This window comes from Electrona antarctica (assembly GCF_951216825.1).
Source record: "Electrona antarctica genome assembly, chromosome: 16".
NCBI classification, from domain to species: Eukaryota; Metazoa; Chordata; class Actinopteri; order Myctophiformes; family Myctophidae; genus Electrona; species Electrona antarctica.
The window spans coordinates 36,315,753-36,340,145 of NC_136797.1; the positions used below are offsets into that span (position 1 = coordinate 36,315,753).

The 24,393-nt window shown below is 44.4% G+C and overlaps 2 protein-coding genes across 2 annotated transcripts; one reads left to right on the top strand and one right to left on the bottom strand.

Annotated features, from left to right (window-relative positions):
• Window positions 1–167: 167 nt before the first annotated feature.
• Window positions 168–12,380, bottom strand: LOC306939428 (thrombospondin-4-B-like; the record flags this gene model as incomplete). Its single annotated transcript, XM_079524016.1, has 8 exons — window positions 168–1,593; window positions 2,195–2,334; window positions 2,655–2,827; window positions 3,330–3,526; window positions 3,673–3,721; window positions 3,996–4,174; window positions 11,805–11,998; window positions 12,376–12,380. 8 exons carry the CDS (start codon window positions 12,378–12,380, stop codon window positions 1,535–1,537), a joined length of 996 nt encoding a protein of 331 aa, XP_079380142.1. The 3' UTR covers window positions 168–1,534.
• A 7,396-nt stretch (window positions 12,381–19,776) lies between these two features.
• On the top strand, window positions 19,777–22,052 carry LOC306939429 (polyubiquitin-C-like; the record flags this gene model as incomplete). Its single annotated transcript, XM_079524017.1, has 2 exons — window positions 19,777–21,283; window positions 22,039–22,052. 2 exons carry the CDS (start codon window positions 19,777–19,779, stop codon window positions 22,050–22,052), a joined length of 1,521 nt encoding a protein of 506 aa, XP_079380143.1.
• Between the last annotated feature and the right edge of the window lie 2,341 nt (window positions 22,053–24,393).

Below are 24,393 nucleotides of genomic sequence, written 5' to 3' on the forward strand. Positions count from 1 at the left end.
AGAGAGCTTTAGGAGGAAACCAAATTAATTAAAAATAAGTAATATAGGCCTATTTTACCTTTAAATGAGAGAAATGCCCTTTAGTAAAAGATCCTTTTGGAACCATAGTAGTAAAACCCTTAAAATAGTAAAGAACAGGAGGCCTAATATAAGGTTTCAAAGGTTTAGTGAAGATCCATTTTACAAGAAATGTGTTGCAATTCGGAAGTACAATTACATTCATTTACAGAAATAATCCAATTATCCGAGGGGTACCGAATAGTCTTCTCCAGCATTGTCCATGATTTTAAAGGAGAAGCTGACGTCACATTGTTGTTAGTTCATTGGTTGAAAATAGTTCATGTCTGCGATGTCAGATGACAAGGACCGACTTGGCGATGGTTGGCGAGCTCTCGTTGGTTCAGCACAGTGGTGATGATGATGGCGTAGTGATGTAGCCGTCACAAGATGACGTCTCATATTGCTGAATACGTTGTCCTGACAACCTGTGGATCTGAAACCTTTTGCCTATTGACTAACGGCTATAGTGAGGTGCTTTTGCTGTCTCCGTTCAGGAACAAGGTCACGCTATCTCGAATGGCTGATAAAGGAGCAGCTGCATGCAGACAGAATTAAAACGTTGTCCTGTAATAGCACGCCTAACTGGGGAAAGGACAGTAAGCAGTATGGCGACAGAAAGATATACTAAGAGTGACAGGCCCCGAAATACGAACAACAGGATGGGACAAGGTGACATGACAGGGATGGGATGAAAACATACTGTAGTCACAAACAGATAGGGCCAGGGTAAAAAGGATGATAGGGACCTCTCTGAACTGACAAACAGGATATGGAGAACTGTCCAACTTGACATGACGTGTAAACAACATACATTTTATCCATCACTCATAGAAAAGAATAAGCTTAATTGCTGACATTAAATAAACAGGTTCTAGTTCAAATAAAACTTGGCGCCGCAGTACGACCTGGGTGTGAAAATGTGTGTTTGCGTGTATTAAGACATTACAGTAGCCTACTCCACCCATAGCGGACTCTTTACAATGGTGTGTCTCCTTTATTTTCACCAGAACCTGTAGATAGTTATGCACAATTTGATCAGAATAATGAAAACCGTAAGACGGACATTTTGTGATTTCCAGGGTCAACCATGTTAAAAAATATATGCATTATTTATGCATATGCAATATTTAATATAAGTTACCTTATTTCTAAACAGTTGTATTATATCACATCTCCAATGGAGAAAAGGTTGGTTATAAAACAAAGTTATTTTAGGTCAGTCAGGTAGTAGGACTATTCATAACTGCCATAATATACACAGAGAAAACTTACAGTCCACTATATAAAACACTGGTTCTCAAACTGGTTCTCAATGACCCCCGGGGGTCATTGAGGGGGTTCCAGGGGGTCCCAACAAAATGAGGAACAGTCCCATTTCATTTCTTTTGGCTATTTGAAGTTAGACGATCTCACAAAATGTCACAAATGTCATCATGGGGTACTTCAAATGAACACACACACACACTCTCTCAGATTAGAGGGAGTCGACTCCATGCTGGGTGCTGAACTCCTGGAAGTCCTCAGGGATGGTATCTATGGAGCACAGAGGTCAGGGGTTTAGATTATTAATATAAATTATAAATCAAATAATAAATGGCACATTTGTACAAGTTAGCAGTATATAACGTGATTAAAATGAGCCTGACCTTTACCAGCAGCAACATTAAAGTGATGAACACATTAATCGCACGCCAAAAATAGCCGAAAAAGCTTGCAAGGCAAGGCAATGCAACGCTACTACGTTGTAAGAAGACTGGCTATTTTCAGTCAGAGTGATAATGGCACGCAACTAAATATCTTACTTTACAGAAAGCCAAGAGTTAGCCAAGAGAGACATGTTGGACTTCATGGAATCCAAATGACGAAATCAGTCGTGGTGACTGGGAACAACTTTAATCCATGCAAATTTCTGGGCGGGAACCTTTTGGTGTTCTAACCCTTCTGGACGGGAACCCCTCTTGGGGTTCTGTACAGTATGTACAGTATTCAAAAATTAAAAAAAAAAAGATTCTGCTATATAAATATTTTAAGTATTTCAGAAAATAGAAGTCGTTTTTAGAATCGGCCTCAGTCCAAAATGGGTTAACCAATTAAGTGTCACCCTCTCATTTCATAAAGACATGTCGTAGCTTACCGTTGCAGCGGTATTTTAAGTTGGACCAGATGATGTTTTCCTGGGAGAAACAGAAAACGCCTAGTCGTCCTCCTCTCATGGTGGTGTCGATGGTCACACCTGAGTCTGCTACCAACTCAGTTCCCTCGTAGAACCGGGCCCTGAACAAAACAACACATCAACATTGTATTTGTTGGGGATATTCTCACCTCTTAACCATAACCATTGAACCCTATTCTCAGGCTAACATTCGTAAAAAGATATCGCCCATATGACATCTTACGTTGTCATTTAGGGCTGCCATATGACATAATCTTCAAAAGCCATTAATTGGAGGGGATAGCGCTCCCCAAAAATAGCTAAACTACAAGCTCACAAGCCGTCGCGTTGTGAGCTTGTGAGGCTAAATGAGACTACAACTACTGTAGGTTATTAAGAATCAAGACGAATTGTGGGAACTTTAACATGTTAATCCTCTCACCTGATGTATCCAACCTGTGGACGGTGCTGCAGGTACCAACGGTAGGACACCTTGTCCTTCCAGCCCACGTTTCTGGGGTCCTTCCACAGAAGACGCACCTGGTCGGTGGTGTCTCCCGTGTGCCACAGAGAGTTCCTCAGGTGTTCACCCGGACCTGACCTGGACTTTACAGCCTGCACAACGTGAGGGGGAGTGAGAAAAAAAGAGATACTGGTAGGAGGTGTGTATTGACCACTTTCAACCTGGTGTCACCATGCACATTTTCAAGAATACATTTAAATGTTGTCCAATCTGTATGGTAGAGTAGGTTAATACAATATAACTTATACAATTGGGGTGGTTATATTTTGTGTCCCTGCTCTTCCATAGAGACATTTAGATTGTGTCAAAGGTCATGTCTCACCTAGACACAGGATATGACACAAATTATGCAGGTTCAAATCCGGGGTAGAAGAGGAAAGTTACATACTGTAGTTAGTGCTTTGATTTTCAAAAATAGCCAACATTTTTTCAAAGATCTGTGTCAGATCACCTCACATTGTGAGCTTGTAGATCTGCAACTTTAGCTATTTGCCATACATAAGGCAAAAATATACAGGGCATAAATGTTTAATAACGTGACATGTTGTCAAGCAGACTTAAATTTCAATCAGGAAATGAGATCAGGACTCTCACCTTGAGCTGGATGCCAGGCTCAGCCACAGCTCTGAAGGGCGTGGCCTGCCAGTAGGTCTGCTCTGTCTGCTTCCACATCACCACGTAGAAGGAGGAGGAGTCCTGGTAGCCGAAGATGAAGCCAGCGTAGTCGTCATCAGTCACCGTGTTCACGTGGAAGGTTCCTTCAAAGTCCACACCACTGAAAGCAGTGTAACCTATAGCAATACAAACATCTCTTCAGCATCCTTTATGTTCAAAAGCTGTATAAACAAAATGTACAGCACAACACATCATTTGATTTCACACACTCTTTTACACCCAATCACATTTAAGTTCAACTTGAAGTTGACGATGGTCTTACCAACTGCAAGTCCTGGGTCACTGTTCATAGTCTGAACGATCTCCATTCCCTACGAGAGGAAACAAGTGTTTTCACTGTTAAACACAAGTTATCTTCAGGTTCTAGGTTTCATTTATAAAAATTGGACAAGGAGATAAAAAAGTGAATCCTGATATGCATCAAACATTACATTATTATATTGATTTATTTTAGGAATACATCTTTTTTCAATTGCCACCGGTATGAAGGAAGCGAATATAACGTGAATACCGTATGTGTGTTTAAATGTCAATGGTATGTCACCATTTGAGTGAATTAAGTCAAGTGAGTCTTGTGGATCTGACCTGGTTGAGAACCACCCAGTTGGGGTCAATCTGGGCGTCGCCCTCGGGGTCCAGCACCACCGTCTGATAGGCTCTGAAGTCTGTCAACGTGACCTCAGCGTTCTCAGGACAGTTGTCAATCCTGTCGATCACCTTGTCCTGGTCAAAATCTGACTCGCAGATATCTCCAACCCCGTCATCTGCAGGGACACAGCACCGTTAGAACAACAGCCATGGAAGAAGTACTCACATTTTCTTTTGTACGTATTAAGTAAAATGTAGCAATACTGTTGTAAGTAAAAGGCCTGTATCCAAATTGTCTTAACTACAATACAAACTAGAAAAAGTGCCCTTCTGGGCACAGGTCTCCACCAGGAGGATAGGAGTGTGTGTGATGTTTGGCAAAATGTGATATAAACATGTTTGTTTGTTTTTTGCAACAATTTTCTTCATTTTGTTGAGGAAATGCAGAGTCAGATCACTCATAGCATCTCTGAGGATAGAATTCTGGATGAGCAGGACATGTGCAGCATTTTGTACAAAACGGGCCACTCTTGAAGACTTTGGAAGGCAATCTTGGCCAATCAGTGTAGAATCTGAGAAATCAAACAGACTCGTCTTGATCACATGACTACAGAGATCATGTATACTGATTTGCATGAGATTTGGATGAAATCTGTGCGACTAATATAAACAATGTGTTTTGCAGAAATCGGCCTCATGGTGGCGCTATAACCGGCAGATGTGGAGGGATGCAGGGAAAATGTTTTTCCATGGCCTCTAGGGAGTGCGCATACAAAGTTGTACACAGATCGATGCAGTTATAGGTAAAAACAGGAATTGCCCTGTTATAGCGCCACCATGAGGCTGGTTTGGAAAATAAATTGTGTCATGTCGTCCTCAGCCTAGTGGAAATGTGCGTGTATAATTTCACGGAAATTTTCACACTGTGTTTGTGATTTGTGGCATTTTGTTCGAAACGGACCAATCATGTGAGCTTTGGAAGCGAATCTTAGTCAATCAGGAAGGAAGATGGGAAATGGTGCAGATCCGTGTTGATCACATGACTATGGAGACAGTGTATACCGAATTGTGTGATGTATGGATACAATGTGTACGAAATGTGTTTTGCCTAAATCGGCCTCATGGTGGCGCTATAACAGGCCGTTGAGGAATATTTGGGGCAGAGGTTCGTCGTTGGCATCCAGAGAGTGTGTGTGCAAAGTTTGGCATGGATCGGGCCAACGGTGCCGGAGATTAGCTGGTAACAGACGGACGGAAGGAAGGAAGGAAGGACGGACGGACGCACACACACACACACACACACACACACACGGACGGAGTGCAAAACATACTCTCTCCCCATGCCTTCGGCCTGGTGGAGACAACAACCATCTCCCTTGTGAGGACCAGGAAAATTCTACTATAGGCCCACAAGCACACACACACACACACACACACACACACACACACACACACACACACGGCTGACACACTCCGCTGTGGCATTGATCCAACTTATGGCAGCCACAGTTCTCTGGTCACGATTTATGTCATTTAAGACCCAATGCAATTTATTTCATTCATGTGTGCCGATAAGCAATTTCAGTATTGTTTGTTGATTTCTTCTGTGTGTGTACAGCGTGTGTTCTTTGCATGCACCATCATCTTGCGGCTGCCTGTCCTGCGACAGTCATGCCTTTCAACCTGCACGCACGCACGCACGCACGCACGCACGCACGCACGCACGCACGCACGCGCGCACGCGCGCGCGCACGCGCGCGCGCACGCGCGCAAGCCCATTTAAAACCTGGCAATGATGATAACTATTGGGCTTACATCCAAACGTTTTTAATGTTTGAAGAAGGAAGGCACTGTAGACAATAAAAGTGTTTAAATGTCAACATCCTCATCAGGTCATGGCCTGATTGACATCACTCTTATCAGTCCTGCTCCTGAGATGCACCTGACCAGCCTGAATTTGGCTTGTGGCGCGATGGAACCCCCTTTGTTCCAAACCAGGTTGTGAAGCCTGGTTGACCCGACCGGCGTCCCTCAGGGCTCTATTCTGGGCCCGCTCCTTTTTTATTATAGGATTCTTTTATGCTGTATGTGTACATGAGTGACACAGTAAACACAGCATGGGCTTCAGCAGGGTGGATGTTGTCACATCACGTGGTGGATCTAGAATTGTGCCCCCAAGGGCAGGTGGCTGACATCGGCCCATTAGGGAAAAGGTAAATCTAATCAGGAATCTATCCATTCACAGTGCAGCGTGTCACCGCTGGAGGGGTGGGGGCAATGTCATTAAAGCTGCTCCCCTGACCCAAGCAACAGAACAAATGGTTGGATATATGACTCTAAGGTTACTTACCCATAAACAGCTTGATATTCTTTCCTGGACAACGACCGGACACATAAACAGCTTGATATTCCTTCCTGGACACTGACCGGACACAGCGGGGTGCTGAGTTGGTGTGAGTGCTGCTGACTGACGCCTGTCATGTTTCGCTGCATGTGGTGGTGAAAAGTTTTTACATGATATACGTGTCATCGTGTTATTCTTTTATTTAGACAGGTGGTGGTGGGGGTGGGTGGCGGAGTGGAGGCAAGAGCCTATCTCATGTTTGTGTACTGTGAGGCGGCTTGACAATACAGCCCCCATCAAGGCCCGCCAAAACACATTTTAGTCGACTAAATCACATGTAGATTTAGTCGACTTATTTAGTAGATTTCGTCTTATGATATATTTAGTCGACTAAAACTAGACTAAACACTAAAACATTCCAGGTAAAATGTGAGTGAAACTAAATGAAAACGTTTCAAGAGACTATGACTAAAACTAAAATATAAATTTGCTGCCAAAAACAACACTGCTACAGCATCACACAAAAATCATCAAAAGCGCATGTAGATCTGCTACTTTTGATACTTTAGAATTTGAGCTCTAACATGTTCAACTGTTGAGGTACAGTATATACAGTAAGGGGCAGCTGGTTTGAGCAGAGGATGGATTTGGATTTGAGCGGCAATACCTCCTGTCAAACAGTAGCAGTCCTACCCGACAGGATCTACAGTAAATGATTCAATAGAAGAGCAGGTAGACCAACTATATATAACCACCACTCTAGTATTAGTTATAGTCATAGATCGTACCATACCCATTGGTCAAAAGCTGCTGTTGCATTTAAATATGTAAGTGTGTTAACATTAACAATAGAAACTGTGCAAATTATACCAATCATTTTAGTGATTCAAGACGGATTGGAAATTCCACTCTGTTATCCCATTAAAACATACTGCGTGTGTGCGTGCGTGCGTGCGTGCGTGCGTGCGTGCGTGCGTGCATGCGCGAGTAAGCTATAGTGTGCGTGTGTGTGTGTGTGCGTGTGTTTGCGTGCGTGCACACATGTGTGTGCAGTGTGCTTGCATGCATGTGCGTGCATGAGGCCAGAGTCATGACTGAGAACACACATCGGGGTGGGAATGTAATCGGCCTCCATCTCTGTCCAAATGCGCAGTTAGAGCGGACAGCTAAAGTGGTTTTGAAGGTTCACTTTGGAGGCCGAGTGCGATTCAGGTTTGGGGTTAATTGACCATGATATATGGCGTTCTTTGTTAAAATAGGCTCCTCTCTATGATTTCGGAGGCAAATTACAGCAAACGAGTTATGAAGATCAGTTTTGAAGAGAATTCCTATTGGTATAGAAAATCACTTGGCCTCTAGGGAGTGTGCATGCAACGTTTCACGCAGATCGGTGCAGTTTTAGGTAAAAAATGTGAAAAGCTGCCTCATGGTGGCGCTATAACAGGCCGTTCTGGAAAATGTGGGGCAGAGGTTCATCGTTGGCATCCAGGGAGTGTGTGTGCAAAGTTTGGCATCGACCGGGTTAACGGTGCCAGAGATTAGCTGGTAACAGACGGACGGAAGGACGGACACACACACACGGACGGAGTGCAAAACATACTCTCTCCCCATGCCTTCGGCCTGGTGGAGACAATAAACCTCACAAGTTAACGCATTGCAATAGAGGGTATGCACGTGACATCATCATCAAACCCGGAAGTTATGCAGGAATGCCTACTGAGTGGCAAACTACTTTCTGGCCTTGACAGCCCATATGCATCCAAACCGAAAAGTCCCATCTGATTGCATTAAACAACATTAAACAATGTTAAACTCACTTTGCCTGTTGCTTTGCCACTCGATGTGCCATTCACTTTAAGCATGCGCATATACAGGGACAAATGTGACCGAGCCTGGCAAAATGGTGAAAGAACCCTGCAGCCAGTGCTTAATTTCAGCCGGAGCTTGGCGGAGCTCAGCTCCGGTACCTGTCACTTGAGCTCTGGGAGCTCAAGCCACCTGTAGAGGCAGCTCCGGTAGCTGTAGAGGGCGCTCCGCCACCCCAAATGCACATTACAATATACAATACTCTCTATTATTATTTTAGTTTCCTTTTTTAAGTCAACTAGGCTTCTTCCTCGTCATAGTTACTTCTATTTCCAGTACGATTCCAAAATAAAACATGGCTTGAATGATCGCATTGCAAGTACAAACAAAAAAACACTCTTATTTTGAAATGTGTGCCCGTTTTGAGAGGAAATAGGTGGCTATGGAACCCCGGCGTCGTGTGGCTTGACGCCTCACTGTTGACGGTGTCGGATGCGTAAATAAAAACAACTCTCGTCTCGCACTTTTGCAATTTGCATCTGTTGTCGTTCGTTGCATATGGAATATGGAACTTTCATACGTTTATGGAGCAATAGATTAACTCATGCTGCTTGGAGTTTAGCCTTGGGGACAGCATGCGTTTTGTTTTCAATACAACATGGACATGGTGAGTTATTATGAACAGAACTGACTGCATTGCCAAATCTCGCAAAGACACCCGGCTTTACAACATGGCTCGATAACGCTTGCTTTGGTGGGCCCGAAATAAAAAAAGACTAGTACAGAATTAAGTAGTAGTAGCATTATTGAGTTGTCATCGGAGGAGGAGGGGGAGGAGGAGGTGGTCGGAGGAGGAGGAGGAGGAGGCGGAGGAGGAACTTGGAGGACAACAACAACGCGCATGCAGGTATACATTGCGTACTGTTCTGATGATGGGCCACCCTAACTTAATACTGTATTTTATACAGTATTTAATATAACGTTGAGCCGCTGTGCCAACTGAACTGCAAATGCCTACTGTAGTTGTGTGTTGTGAGCCGGCGGGCCCCTGTGTTAACTGCTGCTGCAAATGTTATTGATTGACTGATTGGAAATTTTATTCCGTTTGTAGAATGGGTACAGTTTAGCCCAAACATTTAGACTCTCGTAGAGGTTTTTTTCGATTCTGACGAATCTCTCAACGAGAGTCTAAACGACGAGGTCCCCTTTAAGAGGGCACGGGTTTACGTGTCTGCCTCAAAATCACTCTTACCTTGTACAAATGCAAAATCTAAAAATAGAAAAAGATTGCCCCACATGTCCGGTGGGTGTGCGGGAAACAATTACTTCCGTAGCGACCGTAGTTTTCAATAAAAAAATATTTTAATCCACTCCGTCCATACTAAAGTCCATACTCGTCTCGGAATCTGGCGGCCATCTTGGTTTTCTCTCCATTGTAAATGCGCAACAGAACTCTGGCCACTAGGGGCGCGGCCAATGTTCTGTTGCGCATTTACAATGGAGAAGTATGGACGGAGTGGATTAAAATATTTTTTTTATTGAAAACTACGGTCGCTACGGAAGTAATTGTTTCCCGCACACCCACCGGACATGTGGGGCAATCTTTTTCTATTTTTAGATTTTGCATTTGTACAAGGTAAGAGTGATTTTGAGGCAGACACGTAAACCCGTGCCCTCTTAAAGGGGACCTCGTCGTTTAGACTCTCGTTGAGAGATTCGTCAGAATCGAAAAAAACCTCTACGAGAGTCTAAATGTTTGGGCTAGGTACAGTTCAAACGAAAGCCTACACAGGTCAATACAAAATCTGACTGCTACGAGTATAAAACCAGAAAAAGCTTAAGACTTGTTACTTCAGGGTCCTCCATTTTCAATTCATCAGAACATTTAAAGACATATAAAAACGTCTATATGCCGACTCGATTGTGTTCTGATGGGTGGGCTGGCCGTTGGTTGTGCAGTGTGCAAAAAAAAGGCAAAAACATCTGGGATAAAAAAAACGAATTTTGCGCGTGCATGCGCGCGTGCACGTGCACGCACCCGAGCTCCGGCACAAGAATTTAGAAATTAAGCACTGCCTGCAGCCAGTTGTATGCTGATGGGCTGGGTCAACAGCTGACCATGATAAGAATGTTTACACTGAGGTTCCATTTAAACAATTAAATCCCTCTGTTAATCTACCCACAGGGCCACAGCGTTAATCTTTGTCCAGCCCTAGTTTATCAACAGGTGTGAGGCTCAACTCTATCTAGAAGCCTAATCTGGGCCTCGGGCCGTTCTCCATGCGTAACTTGGCTCTAGCAGTGATACTCAACCATTTTAATTTCTTCTGGGCACAGGTCTCCACCAGGAGGATAGGATTGTGTGTGATGTTTGGCAAAATGTTTAGGAGTAATATAATCATGTTTTGTGTGTGTGTGTGTGTGTGTGTGTGTGTGTGTGTGTGTGTGTGTGTGTGTGTGTGTGTGTGTGTGTGTGTGTGTGTGTGTGTGTGACACAGCTTGGCCTGTTGTAGCGCCACCATGAGGCTGATTTGAAAACTGTCAAGTGGCATTTTTTCCTCAGCCTAGTGGGAATATGCATGCACAGTTTCACCGAAATCGGACGCTGCGTTGAGTAGTTGTGGCGATTTGTACAAAACGGGTACCAAGCGGGCTACTCCTGAAAAGTTTAGAAGCCAATCGTAGGCAATGAAGGTGGATTACATGACTATGGAGAGCATGTGTACCGATTTGCGTGAAATTTGGATAACATCTGAAGGAGTAATATTAGAAAATGTGTTTTACATATGTCGGCCTCTGGTGGCGCTATAAAGAGCAGATGTGAAAAAATCCAGGCAAAGGTTTTTCCTTGGCCTCTAGGGAGTTGGCATACAAAGTTATCCACAAATCCGTGCAGTTGGAGGTAAAAACACTTTTCGGCCAGTTATAGCGCCACCATGAGGCTGAGTTGAAAATGTTCACGTGGCATTTCTTCCTCGGCCTAGTGGGAATGTGCGTGCGCAATTTCACGGAAATCACACAATGTGTTCATGATTTGCAGCATTTTGTTTGACACTGAACACTCCTGCGAACTTTGGAAGCCAATCTTAGCCAATCAGGATGGAGTCTGAGAAATCTGAAAGACCTGTTTGGTTGAATGGCTCTAGAGAGACTGTGTAACAATTTGCGTGATGTTTGGACAAAATCTGTAGGTGTACTGTCCAAAAACTTGTTTTGCACAAAGCGGCCTCCTGGTGGCGCTATAACAGGCCGTTCTGGAAATTTTGGGGCAGAGGTTCATCGTTGGCATCCAGGGAGTGTGTGTGCAAAATGTGGCATCGACCGGGTTAACAGTGCCGGAGATTAGCTGTTCACAGACGGACACACGGACGGACACACGGACGGACACACGGAAGGAACGGACGGACGGACACACGGACGGACGGACGGAGTGCAAAACATACTCTCTCCCCATGCCTTCGGCCTGGTGGAGACAACAAACTACCCAAATAACATATTGTTGCTGCTGGCGGGCAGAAACCTTGTATCTCCATATTTAAACTTTTATGTTTTTTTACAGTTTATAGTTGTTGTGGCCCCCTGCCTAATCTAGTTGAATATCCCTGCATGGAGCCAAGTGTACAACACTTTGTTCCCCTCTCTTTTACGTTACTCACTGTTGTCATCAATCTGGTCAGGGTTAGGTACCAGTCTGCAGTTGTCTGGTCCCGGCGGTAGGAAGTCAGGAATACCGTCGTTGTCATCGTCATCATCACACTCATCACCCAGGCCATCCTTGTCAGAGTCTAGTTGCGAGCTATTGATCACCAGGGGACAATTGTCCTTGGTGTCCTGATGCCCGTCACCATCACTGCAGAGGAATGACAGTCAGGTCATGTCAGTCAATGACAATATCACAAGAGCTGACAGTCAACAGTTAAACTTAGAAAAAATGCCAAGAATAGCCAACCTACAAGCTCACAATGTGTCAAGCTGCAACGTGTACTGTTGTGAGCTTGTAGGTCAGCTATTTTCAAAATAATTATGAAAGTATTTGGTTAAAATTTTCTCCTTTGAATTCAAGGAGGGGGCAACTGGGCAACTCCTGTTGACTAAATATATAGGGTTTAAGAGGTTAATTTAGATTAAAATGAGAATGCGCTCGGTGGAACACATCTGTCGGGTTGAGTGAAACTCCATATTTGTCTATGACGTCGGTCATCCACACCATTATCTATGATGTCTGACTCCATATTTGGCAGGGCTATTTGACAATCCGGTCCGGCTTCCATTGATTTCCATTATGTCAACTTAAAAATATATCATACCTGTATGTGAAAAACCCTTGGTCTCACTGGCAGTGTGCAAGAGAAAGTTTCCGCTGATAGGTTCAGTGATTTGCGTGATTAGCCCTAGACAGACAAACAAACAAACACACACACACACTTAAGGGATGAAAAACATAACCAGCCTTTAGCCTGGTGGAGATACGTAGACTTAAAGTCTGATCTAATCTGTCTGCATTTTGGTCCGACTGGGCTGGTGTACGGTACTACGGTATGTGTACTGTACTGTGTAATGTATAGTTGATCAAGCTGAGCTAGTGCGCTTGTAGATCTGCTATTTTGTTCCAAGTGGTTAAGAGAAAAATAGAAATTCATGAGCTCATACAGTAGCTCACATGCTGGAAGCTAGAAGCTTCACAGCTTTACAACCATGACATCATTTGAGTTCCATGAAGCTCACATGCTTCAAAGGAACACTCAAACTCAGTGTTTTGAGTCATAATCTGAGCTTTGTGGGGTATCAATAAATAAAAAGTTAGGGGCGGAGATAAACAAATAAATAATAGCGATTGAAGTGTGTGTGTGTGTGTGTGTGTGTGTGGGGACAGGGCGCCCCCGAGGTGTCTATACTTGGCCCCCTCTTTTTCCCCCTCTCCACCATATCCCTTAGTGAAAATAGCAGATCTACAATCTACAAGTTTTGTGTTGTGACACATTATGTGCTTGTATTCTTGGTCTGCTATTTTGCCAATTTATAACATGCCCAGAACAGAGACGCTAGCCAGGGTTCATGTGGTTGAGAAAGTATTTAAATGAAAGTTCACTCCATAGTTCATACTGGATATGCTCCTTCCTGAGGCAGCAGGCGGGACACTAACCTTTGTGTGATTGGTTACACCTGTAGCACTTCTCTGGGCCACTGTGGTGTCGGAGACAAAGCCCCTATTAGCATGTCCACCAAAGGCTGCATTTTATGAGCTGCTAGACTGAAAAGATAGCACAGAGATACACAGATAGCACACCATGGGCACCAGAAACCAACGCAGCCTGTCAGAGCACCCAACCCATTGATATGCAATAGGGCCAGTCATGTTAATTTGAGCTGAGCCGCTCCACTATGATTCGCTGGGTTTCACATTAATTCGGAGGTGTGTCCCAAAGAAGGGGGTAAAATGTGTGAGAGCCCTCAGCCCTCAGTGTCCCTGTGCTCACTTTACTCACAAGTGTGTTGGCTATTGACTTTATAACACACTAACAAGGCTCCTTGATGGAATTTAGGTTCTTAAAGATGCCACTGTTGTCGACCATAGGGATCCAAATCATTTTAACTGTCCTCAACCTGCTGCCTGTTCAGGCAGACATCTCTGCTTACTCACTCGACAACAAAAGGATGGACTTTGAAGACCTTCCTCTGCATCTCGGCAAACACATCCAGCTCTACAATGGACTGAGGGGCCTCTTGGTCGTTGCGTGGCCAGAGAATCCCTGTGAGTCCATTAACTCACCACCACCACTACCACCACCTCAGAGAATGAGAGCCACTGCCAGTTTTGCCATTACCCCCCTGCCCTTCATCATCCTCATCAACGGATCCGACTGCAACTTTTACAAAAAGGTCCTCAGCGCCGAAGAAGCAGGATACCAAGCGGCCATAATTCACAACGTGGACTCCAAAGACTTCATCCGATTGGACTCCAAAGATGTCAGGAAGCAGATAAATATTCCAACCCTGTTTGTGACCGAGGAGACCGCCATCTCCCTGAAGGAGGCCTATACTTATGACAAGGGGGCCCAAGTCGTCCTCTCCATCTACTCGCTCTTCTTCTTCTTCAAGATGATCACGCAGACAGGCATGATGGTGAGCATAACGATGATGAGATACATCATCGTTATGCTGATGAAGGGGGCCATGAAGGGGAAGATGATCACGCAGACAGGCATAACGATGATGAGATACATCATCGTTATCCTCAGCATCATGCCTGTCTGCGTGATCATCTTCCCCTTCATGGCTTTACTCCTGATGTGCAACTGTGTGCTCAATAGACTCATGCTGAAGAGGCTCCCCGTCCACACGCACAAGGAAGGGGACGCGGCGTACGACATGTGCGCCATCTGCCTGGAGGACTACGAGGAGGGAGAGAAGCTCAGGGTGCTGCCATGTTGCCATGCCTACCACACACGGTGCGTGGACCACTGGCTGACCACCATGAAGACGTGTCCCGTTTGCAGAAGACGTGTGGAGGTTTGTGGAGGACCAAAAGCACCTTGTTTAGTTTAATCGTTTTATAGTTGTTGTTGGGGTTTTTTAGGGGGGGCTTTTCTTTTTTGCATGAATTTGCGTTGTTTTCTACGCCATGAATGTGAAAATATGTATTGTTATAACAAGATGGTTTTACAGGTTTTCATTTGATGTGGCATGTTGATGATGACTTTTCAAGACTAGTTGGCCACTTGGCCTGTGGCTTCATGCCTACAACAAACTGTGGCAATAAACTGGCAATAATGTTTGGCAATAACATTTTTGGAATATCTAAACTTTACTTGAGTATTTACTTATTATTTGCATGCACATGCGTGTGTGCGTGCGTTGATAGAGGGAGAGAGAGACTTTCCAAAAGCAAAAATGTTCAGCTTGTATTTCAATTTTTAAGTTGTTTTGGTTTGATTTTATATGTTGTACTTGACTGCAAAGCTTAATTAAAAAGTACACAGTGAAATGCAATGTTTCATTATTTGCTGTATATTCTTTTTTTTAATGTTTTTTTTCCCCTTCCTTCACTCCTAGGAAAAACATGCATGGATTTTTGTGGCTTTCGCCTTTATTTTATATTTTTTATGGAGGGACAAACAGTAGGCTGACAGGAAATGGGGAGAGAGATGGGGTGGTGACATGCAGTAAAGGCCGTCGGGAGTCGAACCCGCAGCATACTGCCAGACTGGATTACCAGCCAAGGTGCCTGGACCACTGAGCCATGGCCCAGGCATTTGCTGTATATTCTTAACTGTACCTTTTTTTGTTTGTTGATTTCACACAATGTAAATGTAGCCTTCTATGTTTCCCATGCCAATACAGGCCTGATTGAATTGAAAAAGTATGCTACCTGCCAACTGTATAGAGGGCCATCAGATACACAGACTTCCCACAGAGCCAAGTTGGAGGACCAATTTGAGAGCGGGGACGTGAGGACCACATGGCAGGGGCTTCGGACCATCACAGACTTCAGAGGAAGAGCCAGATGTGCAGAGAGTCCCTCTGCCTCCCTCCCTGGTGAGCTGAACACCTTTTATGCTCGTTTTGAACATAACCCAGGGAGCCACAACCTCCCACCGCCTGCACTAACTGCGGAGGCCAGCCCTTTAACCATCTCGGAAGCTGACGTGCGCAGAGCCTTCCAGCGGGTGAACACCCGCAAAGCCGTTGGTCCCGATGGCATCCCAGGCCGGGTGCTGAAGGTATGTGCAGCCCAGCTAGCAGGAGTGTTCACGACCATCTTCAACCTCTCCCTCTCCCAAGCTGTGGTCCCGTCTGGCTTCAAGTCATCCATTGTGGTACCGGTTCCCAAACACTCCAAGGTGGCGTGTCTGAACGACTGGAGACCGGTGGCCCTCACTCCGATTGTGAGCAAATGTTTTGAAAGACTGGTGAGAGACTATATTTGCTCTGTGCTGCCGGCCACATTGGACCCATGGCAATTTGCATATCGTCAGAACCGATCCACCGACGATGCAGTTGCCCTGGCGCTACACTCTGCACTCACCCACCTGGACAGGGGGGGCAAGAACAGATGTGTCCGAATGCTCTTCGTAGATTATAGCTCTGCTTTTAACACCATAATTCCCACCAGACTAGACGCAAAGCTCAGGGATCTAGGACTGCACCCGGCCATGTGCAGCTGGATACTGAACTTTCTATCAGATCGCCGTCAGGTGGTGAGAATGGGAAACATTACATCGGACCCCCTGACCCTCAACACAGGAGCACCCCAGGGCTGTGTGCTGAGCCCTCCCCTCTATTCCCTGTACACACATGACTGTACGACCACACACAGCTCTAACGTCATCATTAAGTACGCAGATGATACTACAGTGATGGGCCTCATTGAAAACGATGACGAGACGGCCTACAGAGCTGAGGTTGACACACTGACACAGTGGTGTCAGGAAAACAACCTCGCTCTCAACGTCAGTAAGACCAAAGAGCTGGTCGTGGATTTTAGGAGACAGGAGAGAGAGCATGCACCCATCTTCATCGACGGCGTTGCAGTGGAACAGGTCACTGACTTTAAATTCTTGGGGATACACATCTCCAAGGACCTGAAGTGGGCCACACACACCAAAACAGTGGTGAAAAAAGCCCAACAGAGACTTTATTGCCTCCGCCGCCTGAAGAAGTTCAGAGTGAGCCCACGCATCCTCAGAGCGTTCTACAGCAGCACCATAGAGAGTGTCCTGACAAGTGGCAGCACCGCGTGGTTTGGAAACTGCACCGCTGCGGAACGCAGATCACTGCAGAGAGTGGTGCGAACAGCACAGCGCATCGTGGGGGTGGAGCTTCCCCCCCTCCAGGGAATACATGAGAGACGCTGCGTGGCTAAAGCGGAAAGTATCATCAGGGACATTCAGCACCCCAGCCACAGCCTGTTCAAGCCGCTGCCGCACCCACGGCCAGGCAAGCGATTCAGGAGCATCGGGAGCTGTACTACCAGACTCTTGAACAGCTTTTACTTATCAGCAATCAGACTGCTGAACAAGAGCTAAGTTTTGACGCACTGAACTGAACTGATTCATGCTCAAATAGGGACTCTTTTTGTTATAGCCTATACAGTACATGCACCCATGACGAACTTTTATTTATTTTGCACTCACTTTGTTATGTCATGCACTTTATGTTCTTCTCTCTCTACCTTAAACTGCAATATGAGCCTGCACAACCAAGTTTTTCACCCACCTTACTTGTAATGTGATGTGACAATAAAGATAAAGATTGAGAAAGATTGACAGATTTGAAAACATGACTAAATTCTGAAAAACTGCCAATATCTGAAGTATTTTTTTCTTCATTCTATTTTAATTGTACATACATTTCTTAGTGTTGATGATTATTTTATTTCTTTCTTTTTTTGCAATGTGAACATATGTTTCTCTTCCTGATATGGAGAGGATACCAGCATCCAATGTAATATGTATAATAAAGGAAACCTGTTATGCATTATCAAAAGTGTTATGAAGTGTTAAACATAATTTCACAATTTAAATTACTTTTAAAATGCTAAATGACTAGAGAAGACTAGTGGCAGCGGTGGCCGAACGGATAGCGGATCGGTCTTGATACCGGAAGGTCGCCAGTTCGAATCAGCGGTCCGACACGTTAAAATTACCACTGCTGAAGTGCCCTTGAACAAGGCATTGAACCACTACGATGAAATGTGTTCTATGAGCAGGGCCTGGCTGGAAACAAGTTCTTGAGCTTAGCCCAGATACCCTGGGTAAATATAGTAATCATTTCATTTCATTTCATATGCAACAGGGCCATCTGTGTTAATTTGCATTACTACACTATGTTGTCGGGTTTAACATTCAAACCACCAACTGTGATCTCATGAATGAGTTTCATGCAGAGCTTGAGGTGAAATGAAATGAAATGAAATCTATATTTACCCAGGGTATCTGGGCTAAGCTCAAGAACTTGTTTCCAGCCAGGCCCTGCTCATAGAACACATTTCATCGTAGTGGTTCAATGCCTTGTTCAAGGGCACTTCAGCGGTGGTAATTTTTTAACGTGTCGGACGGCTGATTCGAACTGGGAACCTTCCGGTATCAAGACCGCGCCGCTATCCGTTCCGCCACCGCTGCCACGGCCAGGTGCTATGTGTGCATACATGTTAATCACTTAAACCCTACTTGATAGACCCCCAGGGGTCTAGGTCTCCTCCTTTTCCCCCACTAGTCTACAAAATCTCTTTGTTTAACCCATTTAGGCCTGAGGCAGATTCTAAAAAGGACTTCTGAAGCCTGACCTAAGTTTTCTGAAAAACTTCAAAATATTTATATAGCAGCATCACATTTTTGAATACTGTACATAGTAACATACTGTACAGAACCCCAAAATGGGTTCCCGGCCTGAGGGGATAAAACACCAAAAGCTCACGACACAACGCCTTGCAGTGCGACTTGTTGATGCACATCATCCAAAAACTATGGAAACAAACTATTAAGAAACAAAATGTAAAATCAATTGAATTGTTTCAATTAAGTATAATCGATTTGTTTCTTTCTCATAAAATAAGTCACTGTAAATGAGTAGGCTATAGCCTACTGTACAGATTTAACTGATACTGATACTGGCATGTTTGCCAAGTTGTTTTTAAGCCCTGCATAAAAAATGTAGAAATATCAAAAATGTACAGAAATATCAACAGCTTCACATGCACTCGAGAGAGTTTCCTATATTAACCTTTCATATTATGTACGGTACATATTTATTTATGTTGGCGAAAAATATCCCCCATATTATACCCAATATTGTCTTGCCTTTCTTTTTGAGGGGTGCTATAAGTCCCTCCAATGTCTGGCTTTCAGACATGACGTAATGTGGCAGCCAAGTCTATAGACCTTGTCTTATTCATCCCCCCCAAAAAATCAACTCTACCCCACCAAAAATCATCATGCCTCCGGTGACGTCATGTGGCAGCCAAGTCTATGGATTAATTAGACCCCATCTTGTTTTAATTAATACTTCATTGTGTCTTATGTGGCTTTCATTGTGTGTGCCCACCCCCTGACTTCATCATCACATGTGTCATCATGATAAAAAGCAAAAGGTATGCTTTGCTGTGATTATTGGCGTTCCACATGTAGGCCTACCCCGCTACCCGTTAAATAAACGGTAACGCGGCTGTATCTGTCTCTCGGTTCCTTTTATTATGGCCATATATGGAGGTCTGTGTCAGGCAATGACAGCAGGCATGGTCAAATAGAGTCCAGGCCAGTCTATGACGCCAGTACGATGAAGACAAAATGCTGAAAACAAAATGACATAATAATTTGTTTGATGAATGAAGTAGCTTTCAGGTAGTGACTATAACGACGCAAGAAAAGTCCATGCTGTGTTGTAGTGTGTTGTTGCCTCCTTAGGATGACTCCTAATTTGGGGCTTGCGTGTGTTGGTGTAGTGTTAAAACAAATCTAAGAGAACCAATCACAGCAAGGTCAGTAAGTACTAGGACAGAACTGTGACATCACTGTCAATATAAGAGAGGGTACGTTCAAGCATTAAGTGCAGTTTTCAGTGTTTGTTGCATAGGATAGGATACTACGAGACTAAGATAAAAGTATAGATCGTAAGCCAAATTCCGCAAACATGCAGATTTTTGTGAAGACCCTCACTGGCAAGACCATCACGTTGGAGGTTGAGCCAAGTGACAACATTGAGAATGTCAAAGCCAAGATCCAAGACAAGGAAGGAATTCCCCCTGATCAACAGAGGCTGATCTTTGCAGGCAAGCAACTGGAAGATGGACGCACACTTTCTGACTACAACATCCAGAAGGAATCCACCCTCCATCTCGTCCTGCGTCTGAGGGGAGGAATGCAGATCTTTGTCAAGACACTAACTGGTAAGACCATCACCCTAGAAGTGGAACCAAGTGACAACATTGAGAATGTCAAAGCCAAGATCCAAGACAAGGAAGGAATTCCCCCTGATCAACAGAGGCTGATCTTTGCAGGCAAGCAACTGGAAGATGGACGCACACTTTCTGACTACAACATCCAGAAGGAATCCACCCTCCATCTCGTCCTGCGTCTGAGGGGAGGAATGCAGATCTTTGTCAAGACACTAACTGGTAAGACCATCACCCTAGAAGTGGAACCAAGTGACAACATTGAGAATGTCAAAGCCAAGATCCAAGACAAGGAAGGAATTCCCCCTGATCAACAGAGGCTGATCTTTGCAGGCAAGCAACTGGAAGATGGACGCACACTTTCTGACTACAACATCCAGAAGGAATCCACCCTCCATCTCGTCCTGCGTCTGAGGGGAGGAATGCAGATCTTTGTCAAGACACTAACTGGTAAGACCATCACCCTAGAAGTGGAACCAAGTGACAACATTGAGAATGTCAAAGCCAAGATCCAAGACAAGGAAGGAATTCCCCCTGATCAACAGAGGCTGATCTTTGCAGGCAAGCAACTGGAAGATGGACGCACACTTTCTGACTACAACATCCAGAAGGAATCAACCCTCCATCTTGTCCTGCGTCTGAGGGGAGGAATGCAGATCTTTGTCAAGACACTAACTGGTAAGACCATCACCCTAGAAGTGGAACCAAGTGACAACATTGAGAATGTCAAAGCCAAGATCCAAGACAAGGAAGGAATTCCCCCTGATCAACAGAGGCTGATCTTTGCAGGCAAGCAACTGGAAGATGGACGCACACTTTCTGACTACAACATCCAGAAGGAATCCACCCTCCATCTCGTCCTGCGTCTGAGGGGAGGAATGCAGATCTTTGTCAAGACACTAACTGGTAAGACCATCACCCTAGAAGTGGAACCAAGTGACAACATTGAGAATGTCAAAGCCAAGATCCAAGACAAGGAAGGAATTCCCCCTGATCAACAGAGGCTGATCTTTGCAGGCAAGCAACTGGAAGATGGACGCACCCTTTCTGACTATAATATTCAGAAGGAATCCACCCTCCATCTTGTTTTGCGTCTGAGGGGAGGAATGCAGATCTTTGTCAAGACACTCACTGGTAAGACCATCACCTTGGAAGTGGAGCCAAGTGACAACATTGAGAATGTCAAAGCCAAGATCCAAGACAAAGAAGGAATTCCCCCTGACCAGCAGAGGCTGATCTTTGCAGGCAAGCAACTGGAAGATGGACGCACCCTTTCTGACTACAACATCCAGAAGGAATCCACCCTCCATCTCGTCCTGCGTCTGAGGGGAGGGCAGTAAATTATTCCATAATCTTAGGATTTATTTTTACCTTACTTTTTTTTTACCTGGCTACATAGTTTACATTTAAGTAATGCACATGATAGGGGCCCTGGGGATTAATGACGGAACTCGGGACCGACCTGATAATCAATGATTAAAAAAACTAAAGGGGAAAAAATAATACAAAACTAAATATTAGCAAATAAGTAATAATAAGTAAATTACCAATATATTCGCAGAAAGAAATCTATTAAAAGAAAGATAAAAAGTGGTGAGCGTTGGCCCGGGCGGCTTGGCTGGTGATCCAGTCTGGCAGTGTGCCGCGGGTTCGACTCCCGATCCCGACGGCCTTTACTGCATGTCACCCCCCCATCTCTCTCCCCATTTCCTGTCACTCTGTCCCTCTATAAAAATATAAAAAGGCGAAAGCCACAAAAAATATCTTTAAAAAAAGGCGAGCGTGGTGTCTCACCGAGTAAGAGTGCATATACCATGATGACATGCAATAATGTGCCTTGGGCAGATTCAAACCAGTGTCAGCTGTGGGAAGAAGGAAGAACTTTCTGATCTTCATTATTCATATGGTATGTGCTCGTATTTGGTGACCCACGAGGGGAAAAATTAAAGAAAAGGGAAAGATGCCTCTCAAAATCCATCCCTACGTCCTCGTCGTGAGAGGTGGAAGCAGGTAATGCTGACTAACAGGGCTCTGGTAACACCATAGAGTAATAAAAGGATAGAGACTGAACCGGAGCGATAGCCCCGCCCCCCGCTATTCATTTCAGTGGAAGTTGCTCAGTGGCGTTTTGAAGCACCCGGAAGAACCGTCTACTTCCTCGTTTTTATTTTATTTGGACACCAAATTTGGTGTCAAATGCGGAAGTGCAAACGGGCGCTCAATGTTAAACCCCAGCTGCACGGGGTTTTCCTCATCATAACTCCACGGGTCCGCCTGCAATCCCCGCTCTTACCACTAGGGCCGAGTGCTTCAACGCTGGAGAGCCTCACTGGGTAAAACATGAGGTAAAACATGCATGGATATATATATCACCTGTGCAGTGGAGATAAATGAAGACATAGACATTAACAGGACTGGGTCTAACTAAACTAGAAATGCACTCTGTCGAGGTGCCAACTTGCGCCTTGCACACAAATAGGCCATACTTGGCCTACTTGTGCGCAAGCAGAGTGTACAAGTACTGCTACTAACTAATGTCCATTACAACTGCTGTCACCATCAACAGCCAATAAGGGACCACCATTCTTACCCTACATACATACATACGTACATACAAGGTATGCAGTCTAGTCTAACTTGGACTCAGGGGGGTGGACGGCACTGGACGCCTCTGCCTTGCATAGTCCCCAGTGAATAGGCATGTTGCTATTCACTGGTAAACTAACTTTGGTTTTTAAATATCTGAAGGTAGGCTATTGTAGGCTTGGATTTTTACAAAAAAGCCCCCCTTTTAAATACATACAGACATACAGACATACATACTTATAAGGTATGCCATCTGGTGGCTAATGAACCAAACACATTCTCAGAAGTTGAAGCAGTTTTAGAGGACCCACTTTTAGGCCAGTGCAACAGAGCATGCTTTTGCCTTTTTTTAAACCTTACCCATTTTAACCAAATACATACACATACTTACATACATACACACACACACACACACACACACACACACACACACACACACACACACACACACACACACACACACATACATACATACATACATACATACATGTTGGGGTTGTAGATGCAAGAGTGTCATTGACGTCGGTATGCAGTATTAACCTGACTCCGCCAGATGGGGCAGCAGAGAGCACACTGGGTTCCCCCCCTTGACCACCTTGTTTATTAAGTTGTAGGCCTACGGATTTAATGTCCCACCCTGGACTTGATACCAACTGAACTTGCAACACTACACATCATAAAGCTGCTGCAATACAGTTTAATGCAATAGCACATATCAACCAGTAGGTGTCCCGGCACAAGGGTCTACATTTCGTGTGTGTGTGTGTGTGTGTGTGTGTGTGTGTGTGTGTGTGTGTGTGTGTGTGTGTCCAACAACAAAGATGAATAAGATCTGTGGTCAAATAAAATGTGTTGTAGTTGTAGTATTGGGGCCACAGTCAAAAGGTCAAATTCCACTGACTAAAAGGAGGTGGGCGGTGGGGGCATAGAGTATATAAAAGGATAGAGACTGAACTGGCGCGAAGCTCCGCCCCCCCCAGCTATTCATGTCAGTGGAAGTTGCTCAGTGGCGTTTTGAAGCACCCGGAAGACTGCCGGAAGTACCATCTCAGAACGTCTACTTCCGCATTTGACCTTCGGTCAAACAACTGAACAATATTGATTCTGACCGGTGTACAACAAACATTAATGTTGATTGTAAGATTTATTTGACAAAGAATTGGATTTATTCAAAGCCCTACATGTAGACTGAAACATAGATGTGACATCATACAATGTATTTATACTACAAGGATCACATTGAGCAGTTATTGATCGTATTGTCTACAAATAATTGTCCAAAACTATGTTACTGAAATACTTTTCATTTGTTAAATATTTATAAAACCCACCAAGGGTTACAAAGTTTTTGTCACGTTATGAGCTTATAGATTTGCAATTTTCTCCATTTCTGTGAATCTCATGTGACATCGTTTAAAATAAGACATTAAAACCATTTTGGTCTCATGATACTCGAGTGGGCCAATAGAGTGGGGCGTCAACCACCTTCTGACTATGACAAGATAGCAAGATAGCTGAATATGATCAATATTAAGTCTCAACATTACTGAACATAAGTCAATGAACATAAAGCTCACAACAGTTTTTAGACATGCATAAAAGTTTAAAATATTCTCATCTTTTCAGCAAAAGGCTCGAGTCAACTACTAGCCTACAGCGGTAGCGTTAGCCAAGAAACGCTTTCAACACAGCCCGTTTGCCAAGATGCTTTTGAAGCATCCGTGCCTGTGGCGACGCTTCTAAGTAATTACACAAAACCTTGTGTACTC